Raw genomic sequence first — 10,338 nt, 5'->3', positions numbered from 1 at the left:
GCTTGGTCCTTATCAGGCGGTCAACAAATAGTTGCAAGACTAATTGATGGCCGAATTAAGCCTTCCAGAACTCCTACGGAATCGCAACACAGCCCAAACACAAAAAGCCAAAATATAGAAGCTCTTAATAAAACTAAAAGTCCGCGAAAGACGGCTTTACAGAAATATAACAAGTCGTGTACTATACACGTATACAATATTTTATTCTCCCGGTGATTATGTCTAGTTGGAGCAGATCTTTCTCCTCCACCTTGCAAAGGGCAAAAAACTCCACCCCATTATAAAGGGAAGTTCCGAGGCCGGGGCCAGAAGGCCGGAGCCAAGGACACCTATCTCCGAGCCAGCAGAAACCCCGGGATGACCCAGCTCAAATACACGCTACACCTACTGCGCAGGCGCAGGAAGGGGGCGGGGCCGAGGCGGGGAGGGGGGAGGCGAGAGGCGATTCGCCGGATTCGGGTGGCCCCACCCCTCGTCTCGCGTCACGTGGTGACGTGACGGTCCGGGGCAGGCGGGCGGAGTTTGCAGGCTTTCACAGCCGCGCGCGCCCGCCACTCCGGCGGCTGTGTGCAACAGCGCGCTGGCCGTGGGCCTTGTGAGAGGCGCTGCTGCCACAGCTACCTGCGTTCGCTACGAGGATTGAGCGTTTCCATCCAGGAAGTGTGAGACAGGCTGCAGGAGGTGGGGACGCAGGGACTGCTAGACAAGCCGCTTTTCGCTCCTGCCAGCCGGAAGTCCCGTACTCCCGTGACAGCTGCCGGGCCGGTGCCGGGGTGAGGGTGAGTGGGGTGTTGAACGGTTGCGGGAGCCGGGGCGGGGGCGGGAGCCGAGGCACGCGGCTTCCCCATTGGGTGGGTCGGTTTTGGCGCGCTCTCCCTTCCGCGCTCCCCATTGGCTGGTGGGCGCCGTCGCTGAGGCGCGCGCCGCGGTTGGAGGGCCGGGCGCGCGGTACCGGACGGCCCGCCCCCTTGTTGGTAGCGGTGTGTCCGAGTCTGGAGGGCGAGCTGGCTGGGCGGGGTGTTTGCAGCTGGTGGATGCGAGACTCAGCCTGGGCATGCCTGGCTGTCTGGATGAGCGGAACGTCCACCCTCTTGACCAGAAGTAACTGGCAGTGATCCGGGGGGGGGGTCCGCAAACTGAGCTCCTGGCGAGGGTCGCTGAATTCTGCGTCTTCCATTAAAAACCCGACGCTGGTGTTGGTGACCTTGGTTTCACCTGTTTATCAGCATTTCCTTCGGACCCAGTCCTGTGCTGGAGTTTTTAATCTAGTTGCTTAAAAGAACTAGAGAATAAGAAGTAAGGGTGCCAGGTTGCTCGCAGGAGTGTTCATCAACTTGTGAAGGATCAGACTTCATCAGCGACTTTCCACTTTTTTTAATCGTGACACATACTACAGCACATTTGACATCGCAATTTAGGACGCAGCCATCCAACTAAAGTAGAAGTTTCACGAAGCAGTACTTATTCCTTGCATGCCATGCACTCTGGTGTTTTCTCCTCTGTTCGATTCCATTCTGTTCACTTAGGTTTTTCTAGGCAATGTTCGTGACCCAGCCAATGGTTTGGAAAACATTGCCCCGGTTCAACTTAGGGGTCCCTATCAGCATTTGCTTAACGTGAAATAGAGTAGAAAAAGAGTGCATCATCCAGTTCCATTAAGTTTTGTTTCCTAAACTCTTTGCTTGCGTGCTGGCTAGGGCACAGTGTAAGATGTATTAACATGCGATGGGTCAAAGTCAAAGTTTGAAAGCCGCTGCACTGAGTTAAGGCATGGCCACAAGAATCTGGGGCATCTCTTTGGGAGACACAACGTTCAAACGTTGGCCCAGTGGTCTGGTTCACCACCTAACATATCCCATCCCTCTTCCTTGCTTCATCAGTGTCTCAGGTCGTGGTGATGGTTAAACATTCCCTACAAATGTAGATGCATCATCTCCTTTGATCGGATATTACGTCACTGTTAAGTTATTGCTGGTTACCAGAGCCAAGTTTGTTACGTCTTAAATCCCCCTTTGAAACACCAGAGTTAGGATGCTCTTCTTTAGGATAGACTTGGGCATATCCAGGTCTCTGTGTTTCACTTTGCCTGCTGATGGTCTCTCAGATCTCTGAGAGCCCTGTATTTAATCCAGAACACCCTCGAGTTTTGTAAATAGTTAGAATGTATAATTTTCCTTTTGTAACAAGAGTTTTTACGACCAGAATTATTGTGTGTGTGTATATATAAAATAGAGAGCCACTATAGTCATTCATCGACGTGGCTGAGTTTGGGTACCGTGAACAAAGATCGTAGTTCTGCCATACAGTAGTATGATTTTTATGATTGTAAGTACTTTCAACAAAAGTTAGACTCCACCTTCATGTGCAAACCATATTCTGTTTTTGAACTACTAGTCTTTTCTGCTTCACCAGGCGTATGATGAATCCCAGTATGAAGCAGAAACAGGAAGGAATCCAAGAGAATGTGAAGGTATGTGATAGAATCACTTTAATCTGTTGTAGAAAGCACGCAGTTGGAAGTATTTTGACATAATTTGGCCAAATTTAACCTGGCTGTAGTTTGTATCAACTTGATTTACTGACTTTTTAGCCAGAGGACAAGTGACAATAGAGAACTTTTAAAAAACTAGTTATGATTGAATATTAAGCTTTCTGATTCATAAATGTAAGGCATCTTTCCATTTATTTAGGTCTTTAATTTCTTTCAACCATGTTTTGTGGTTTTCAGAGTATTGGGTTTCACACTCCTGTTGTTAAATTTTTTCCTAAGTATTTTGTTTCTAATGCTATTGTAGATGGAATTGTTTCCTTTGTTAAATTTTTGGTATGCTCATTGCTAGTGTTAGAAATACAGTTGATTTTTGTATCTTGATCTTGTATCCTGTAACGTTGCTGAATTTGTTTATTAGTTCTATTAGTTTTTTAGTAGACTCCTTAGCATTTTCTGTAAGCAAGATTATTGCTTTCTTTCTACTCTTACATTGCATGAAATAATTTTATTAAAATCCTTTGTGTCTATCTTCAGAATTAATGTCTTTGACTATGGAGACACGTTGTGCATTATGTTGCACATATTTCTAGAGTGCATCATACTCGTTACCACCTAACCTGCTTGTGTGGCTGTACTTTTTGAGTCCCTGTATGATACTGTCACTGGAAAATCTTATCCCAAATATTTATTCTTAGAACAATAAAGACACAGTTTGTTTAATTTTGAATTTGTAATTTTGACTGGCTCCACTCCTAAGGTTCTAAATGAATTTACATTTTAACTAGGTTCTACCATACAACTTAGACAATATGACGATTCCTAGGAATGAGACCACATCTTCAGGAAAACTGTATCAGTTTGCAGGTTTAAATTAAATAGAGGAAATAAAAGCCTTTCAAAGTGATCGCAGGTGCTTTTTGGTAGGTTATTGTGGTTGTCTCGCCTTACCTCCCTATCCTCCTTACATAATTTTTCTTGAATAATACTTTGCATTGATACTTTTTGAATTTGAGTTTCCATTTAGGATGATGATGTTTTTCCATTGTGCTTTGTGTGTGCTTAAACTTTTTATTATGAAAATTTTCAAATATTCAAAAATAGTCAATAGTGTAATAATCTCAATTAACTTCCCCATTTTCTACAGTTATCAATATATAGCCAATCTTGTTTCATCTACATCTCCATTCACTCCTTTTTCCCCCTCACTTAATTATTTTGAAGCAAATCTCAGACAAATAATTTATATAATTTCAGCAGATCCTTACATTTAAAGAAAAGTCTAATGTTTACTAGCTAGATTAAAACTATCTTGGATATAAAAGGACCTGAGTTCTGTTTGGTTCTGCCTCTGAAACTGACCTTGGGTGAGTTATTTAGCATCTCTTTCTCAGTTTACTCATCTGTAAAATGAGGAATTTAACTAAAACTAGATCTGTAAGAGTGAATTCTAGGAGTTCATGGATTTCTTGCCAGTTGTTTGCAAAATTCTGTTATGAGTATGCTCTTGTGTGCTTTTTTTTTTTTTTGCAAGGTTTCAGAGAATCTCAAATTGTTTTCTAAAAAGATTAAGACCCATTAATATCTAAGAACCATTTTGACTCTAAAGAGTCTATAATTCCAATGCATGATCTGTAGAAAGAAAATGGTAATAGCGATGTTACATTTTTGGGGCTGAATGCTATAAAGCTTACATATATAAAAGTTAAATCTTGGAAATTGTCCGTTTTTTGTGACAGTAATTTAGCTGGCTTTTTTGGCCATTATTAGTAGGAACATTTAAATAAATTAGCGCCTATTATTAAGGTTCCAAAGTTATATTTTCTTCTGTTTGTCTGGAGACTGTTGACTAATCTATAATCTAAATTATATCTGAAAAGTTGATGTAATATTTGTTCTCCCAGGAGCTGGCATTTGTTCTTTGGTTAAATAGTGAGATAATAATCAGCAGCGGAAACTTTACCGTGGGAAAGGTGAACTCTTGTCATGTGAAGTACAGTGTGGAATCAGTGACTTTCTCACGCTGCTTCGGTGTCGTGTTCTCGCTAACCTTGTTTGAGTATTCACCATTGTTTGCTATCCCATGGTGGCAGTATAATTAATGATTTTTGCAGAAATAGAGCTTTCGGATCAGGAAATAGACAGGAAGGTTTTTACATATTGTAAGGAAGGCAATAGTTTTTCCAAAACAATAGCCTGGGCATTTTACAGTATTTTAGTAGGCCGCAAGCACTGACATTTTAGCTGTCTCCCAATGAATGGGCTTGAAGCAAAACTGCTTCTACAATGACGTAAAGATTTCAGAGGGAGGAGGTCCTATTGTGTGTGTATTTGGTTTTGTGTAAAGTATGTTCTTGAAAATTATGTTCCTGTGGTGAATACGTAGAAATGTGTTAGGGAATATTCACATTTAAAGGAAATCTGAGATGAATCCTTCTGATTAGGGGAGAAGTATTGCAGTGTAAGTAATTAACCTTTTCTCCCAGTTTACCTGTGTTCTGGGTTTCTACCATAAAGGTTATGTTTGGTAAAGTTTCTGTGTGGAAGATCCTTTAAAGAGGGAATGCAAATATTCCTGTTATACTGGAATTTCATTACATATGGTTTGAAGTGTTAGAGCTTAGAAATTTTGTTACATTTTTGTTTTAACTAGATACAATTAGTTGATAAAACGACTAGAGCAAGAGCATATATTGCTATAGGAGAAAAGCAGCTTGTTTGTGTCACATTTGGGTGAAAGATCCATTCTTAGCATTTCTTCAAACTGTATTATAATTTTAGGGAAATAACCAGATTGTTAGTAGATTAAACCAATTCTTGTTCATATGGAGCATTATAAAATTATATAGCAGACCAAATATTACCGTTCTTAGTGTTTCTTTTTTTCTAAATTATAGTAGGACTAAGAGAGTAACCATCCATATAGCAACTCAGGAACCAGATAATCATATAGAAACTCAGTAACCAGGTAATGAATTATCTTGACTTTCAGAATAGTCCTATCCCAAGAAGAACTCTGAAGATGATTCAGCCTTCTGCAGCTGGATCTCTTGTTGGAAGAGAAAATGAGGTATGTATCGTTGGGCTAGAAAGGGGTAGAGATGACACTACCTTTACATTAAAAACACTTCCAAGATTTCCTTGGTCAGGAATACCTAAATCATTGAAATTTGGAAATAATTTAAGAATAGCAATTGCGTATTCCCCAAAGAACTGCTTTTTCTTTTAATTGTTCAATTTAAGAAGTTCAAAATTGGTATGAATAGATGGAGCAGAACTGGAATGATGTAGTCAATCCTAACCTACTTTGATGTTTTGAGAGTAAAATGTTCGATTCATTCATTTACCCCTGTATGTAAAGGATGAAATCATGGATGAGAGTGTCTAGATTTTTACAGGTTGAAAATATTGCCTTTCCATGGTACTGAATTATTTAAACAATAAAGAGAATTTCAGCTAAGTCCTAGATCCAAGTCTAATCCAAAATAGTTGTTGCAAATAAAATTTCTAAAATATAGCTGTACATTTTGGTAGAGTCCTGAATTGTGGGACTTTTTAAAAGATCCAAGGTGTCAAAATGCTATAGACATATAAGTGCTCTATTTTTAATATGTAAGTGATAAAACCACTCAGCTTTCTTCTTCATTAAATCAAAATAAATGAGATTAATGTACGTATTGCCATTATAGTTGGTGAAAGTCTTGTCTAAAAGGAAACATCGGAAGGACCAGTTAACATCTAAGACTTCCAGCTCAGGAGTTGTTATTGTCCCAGAACACAGTGAAAATAAAAGTCCTGGAGGTGTTACCCAAGAAGCATTTGATCTTATGATTACAGGTATGAAAAAATACATATATAATTTTTACCTTAAAGTTGATACACTGAGAAGGATACAACATAGACAATATTCCTGTCAAAAATGTTTAGCTTGAATCTAATCACGGAAACAGACAAATCCAAGTTTAAGGATGTTGTACAGAATAACTGATCAGGACTTTTCAAAAATGTCAGTGTTAGGGGGCTGGCCCCATGGCCGAGTGGTTAGGTTTGCGCACTCAGCTTCAGGCGGCCCAGTGTTTCGTCAGTTCAAATCCTGGGCACGGACATGGCACTGCTCATCAAACCACGCTGAGGCAGTGTCCCACATACCACAACTGGAGGGACCCACAAAGAAGAATATACAACTATGTACTGGGGGGCTTTGGGGAGAAAAAGGAAAAAATAAAATCTTAAATTAAAAAAAAGTCAATGTTAAAAAAAAACACAAACACACAAAGCACATGTTACAAACATCTTTAACAATCTAGCTGAAAGATATATGTGTATTTATTTGTGTTGCAGTTCTTTTGAAGGGTTGAAATCTTTAAAATGTTGGGAAAAATAGAAAAACATTGATTTGCTTTTCTGACTTCAACATTTTAAAAATGGGTACTACTAAGTAATATGGGTAGTACTGAGAAAGATTGTAAATTGTTTTTATTTATTTGCGTGCTTGCTTGCTTGCTGAGGAAGATTCACCTTGAGCTAACATCTGTTGCCAATCTTCCTCTTTTTGCTTGAGGAAGATTGTCAGTGAGCTAACATCTGTGCCAATCTTCCTCTATTTTATGTGGGATGCTGCCACAGCACAGCTTGACAAGTGGCGCTAGATCTGCGCCTGGGATCTGAACTTGTGAACCCCAGGCCACCAAAGCGGAATGTGTGAACTTAACCACTGCACCACGGGGCGGCCCCTGTAAATTGTTTTTAGATAAAAAAAATTACTGGGTTTTTACAGCAGCGTGTAACAGTAATGATTTTCAAAGTGACATGTAAAACATTAATTTGTTTCAGAAAATCCATCCTCTCAATATTGGAAAGAAGTGGCAGAGAAACGGAGGAAGGCTCTCTATGAAGCACTTAAGGAAAATGAGAAAGTATGTACTGAAAATCATCTGTGGCATTTTTTAACATTCCAAGATGATTTTCCTTCTACTGCTGAGCATATTTAGTTAGAGCAATACAAACTAGTGTTAATATTGGCCTAAGAAAAGTTTAATTAGAAGGGCAACTTCATTACCAGAGTTCTTGTACACAAGAAGCCTGTTGTGTTGAGAGGCAAAGATAGCGCCTTTGTTAGGAACTTTGTGCTAAATGTCTACCAGTTATGTACTTGGAACGTATAATTTGGTTTATAGCATAGCAAATGTATGGAAAACTGACTTTATTTCTGTTGTATAGCTTCATAAAGAAATTGAACAAAAGGATAATGAAATTGCCCGCCTGAAAAAGGAGAATAGAGAATTGGCAGAAGTAGCAGAACACGTGCAGTATATGGCAGAGGTGATAGAGGTACGTGTTTGAACCTTCGCCTGATTCAGAATCATCTGTTTGTCTATGGTATTGAGGCAGACGTGTGATCAGTAAGTGTTTGCGCTCTGGAATCAGATTTCCTGGCCTTGAGTCTCAGCTCCCTGCCCAGCAGCTTATTTATCCTGTCACAGCTTCATTTTCCTCATCTGTAAAATGGGAGTAATAGTACCTGCTTTGTAGGCTCATTATGAGAATAACGAGTTATAATAGATGAGAGAAGTGCCTGCACATAGTAAGAGCCCAATAACTGTTAGATAGTATTCTTTATTATTATGAAGCAGAAGAGCATCTAAAGAACATCTATTTTCTTGTAGAAGTATAAAAAGGAATTAACATACCTGAAAAATAGAAAAATTTAATTTCACAGTTAACAAATTTTTAGACAGTTTTTAATTTAACTGTAATGCCAATTGGACATTACTTTCATTTATAAAATTTAATTGGTGCACTAAAAAAGTTTGGTGGCCTTATCTAACTTTTTTTTTTAAATTTGGAGGTAGTTAGTGTATTTCTAAGAATTAGCCTGAAACTGTTACTTTACCACTCTTGGCCTAAAAAATAGGTCTTCAACTTACTCATGTTTGCAGAAAAATCATCTTGCTGATAGAAAGTTTTTCAAATCAAAACTTTTTTTGTACTGAATGGCTTACATTTTAGAGCCGTGACAGAATTAGTGCTTAAAGTTTTCATTGGGAATTACTGTCATAGTTCTCTTAACTGCCGTAAAAGTGTTGCTCCACAGCGGATGGAAATTAGAAAACCTGGTCCTTCAGTGTCATAGTTTGAGAAGTACTGATTTCAGCTGTACTCTGAAAGCAGGTCAGTGCTTTAAAAAAAATGAGCAAATTATTAAGCACTGTGACTTGGCTGAAATAGGATCTAGCATGGTGGAGAGACTGATATAACTGATTGTAAGTGAATTTGAGAGACGTTATGAAAAGGACCTCGTACAACATTGAGGGTCACTTATATCAGCATACTGAGAATGGACTTGGGTTTTAAAGTTTTTACAATAAATTGTTGTTTTTTTCTTTAAAAGAGGCTGAATGGTGAACCTCTGGATAACTTTGAATCCCCGGATAGTCAGGAATTTGATTCTGAAGAGGAAACTGGTGAGGATTCTGAAGTGGAAGACTCAGAAATTGCCACATGTGCTGAAGAAATTGTATCTTCCTCTACAGATGCAAAACCATGTATATGAAATTCGTTAATAGTTGACTCTTGAGAAATATACTGCCAAAGTTTACCTCCACTGTAGTTCTTTGTAGCAGAGCAAATAACTATATAATGCAAATTTGGAATCGTACTTCCTTGTTTAAATCCTGGGACCCTGTTATTGTATTAAAATACAAATACTATGTATTTTTAATCTATGGTGTTTTATGTAAATAGTGTTTTCTCAGTTGTCAGATATGACTTGCATATATGATAAATAAACTTCAGTCTCCTATTGACCATTGTGTGCATCTTGGCAAATGAAGTATAACAAGTCTATGTTGAAAATTTATCTATTTCTATGGTTTTATATTATTTTCTATTCCTCTGCTATCTGGGAGGAAACAAGGAGAAGATGAATTTATCCATCTTTAGACTGAAATAGTTGAGGTTTTACTCTCAAACCTGGTGGTACCTTAAGCTCATTGTAGGGACTTGATTTTCAGATCCCCATGTCCGGATATTCTTTCCAAGTAGTTTTTGTAATGGAGTGTGAGAATCTAATTTCAAAAGCTTCCTGAGGGAAGCTGATTATCCAGGTAAAGGCTTGACTGGCTGGTATGATCAGACTCTTCTTGGAGGCTTAAAAAGATGGGGGATGGAGCTGGTCGTCTAGAGAAGCAAAGTAGGGGGCAGGTCAAAGTCCAGTTAAGAGACACAGGGATAGCTAAGCGTTCTGAAACTTTCTATTCACATATGTATAGGACAAAGTATATATATTGAAGGAATAATAAGTACAATTAGGGTGAAATTAGTTAGGGATTTCCCATATGTACTGTTCTGAAGGAAGAAAGGAACAAAATAAAGGGAAATTATTTGCAAAGTATATAGCATTGGGATTGAGTATGTTCTGTGAGAAGCATAGAAGTACCTTTGTATAAATCGGCAATAAAGAGCAATGTCAATCTTTAAAGGATTACTTTAGGCAAGTTATTTATTCTTATAGAACTTTAATTTTCTTACCTCTAATATTGAGATAAAGTTTGCCTCTGTTACTGTGGGGATCAAAATCTTTACTACAGTGTCTGAACGAAATGCTTAATAAATGGAAGCTATTATTAATCAATAGCAACATTGTCCAGTAAAACCTGAAATGTTGGAACTATCTGTGCTGTCCAGGATGATAACCACCTAGCTGTATGTGGCTGTTGAGCACTTGAAATGGGCTAGTATGAATGATGAATTGAAATTTTAACTTATAGTTAAATAGCTACATGAGGTTAGTGGCTACTGTATTAGACAGTGCAGCTCTGTATGTTTCAGGTATGGACCACTAGCCTAAA

At 38.7% G+C, this 10,338-nt stretch overlaps 1 protein-coding gene across 7 annotated transcripts; it reads left to right on the top strand.

Annotated features, from left to right (window-relative positions):
- The first annotated feature begins 451 nt into the window (after window positions 1-451).
- Window positions 452-10,123, top strand: GMNN (geminin DNA replication inhibitor). Of its 7 annotated transcripts, none has more exons than XM_070515556.1 (8): window positions 510-779; window positions 2,413-2,470; window positions 3,277-3,411; window positions 5,481-5,558; window positions 6,178-6,325; window positions 7,322-7,404; window positions 7,709-7,819; window positions 8,880-9,294. In XM_070515556.1, exons 4-8 carry the CDS (start codon window positions 5,511-5,513, stop codon window positions 9,039-9,041), a joined length of 552 nt encoding a protein of 183 aa, XP_070371657.1. In that variant the 5' UTR covers window positions 510-779; window positions 2,413-2,470; window positions 3,277-3,411; window positions 5,481-5,510; the 3' UTR covers window positions 9,042-9,294. The 7 variants fall into 7 exon arrangements, with proteins under 7 accessions (XP_014707093.1, XP_070371655.1, XP_070371659.1 ...); XM_070515559.1 differs by having other exon boundaries at window positions 2,395-2,470; XM_014851607.3 differs by lacking the exon at window positions 3,277-3,411 and having other exon boundaries at window positions 452-779; window positions 8,880-10,123.
- Window positions 10,124-10,338: the final 215 nt, after the last annotated feature.

This window comes from Equus asinus, chromosome 8 (genome assembly GCF_041296235.1).
Source record: "Equus asinus isolate D_3611 breed Donkey chromosome 8, EquAss-T2T_v2, whole genome shotgun sequence".
NCBI lineage: Eukaryota > Metazoa > Chordata > Mammalia > Perissodactyla > Equidae > Equus > Equus asinus.
The sequence above is the reverse complement of the archived record's forward strand: the minus strand, read 5'-3'. Positions and strand labels throughout refer to the sequence as shown.

What these genes read in the sequence shown, in the direction of transcription:
- GMNN (XM_014851607.3), top strand. Translation starts at nt 2,417, where the DNA reads ATGATGAATCCCAGTATGAAGCAGAAACAGGAAGGAATCCAAGAGAAT. An exon ending in GAATCCAAGAGAATGTGAAG is followed by an intron (nt 2,471 to 5,480) that starts GTATGTGATAGA and finishes CTTGACTTTCAG; the next exon opens with AATAGTCCTATCCCAAGAAG. An exon ending in ATATGGCAGAGGTGATAGAG is followed by an intron (nt 7,820 to 8,879) that starts GTACGTGTTTGA and finishes TTTCTTTAAAAG; the next exon opens with AGGCTGAATGGTGAACCTCT.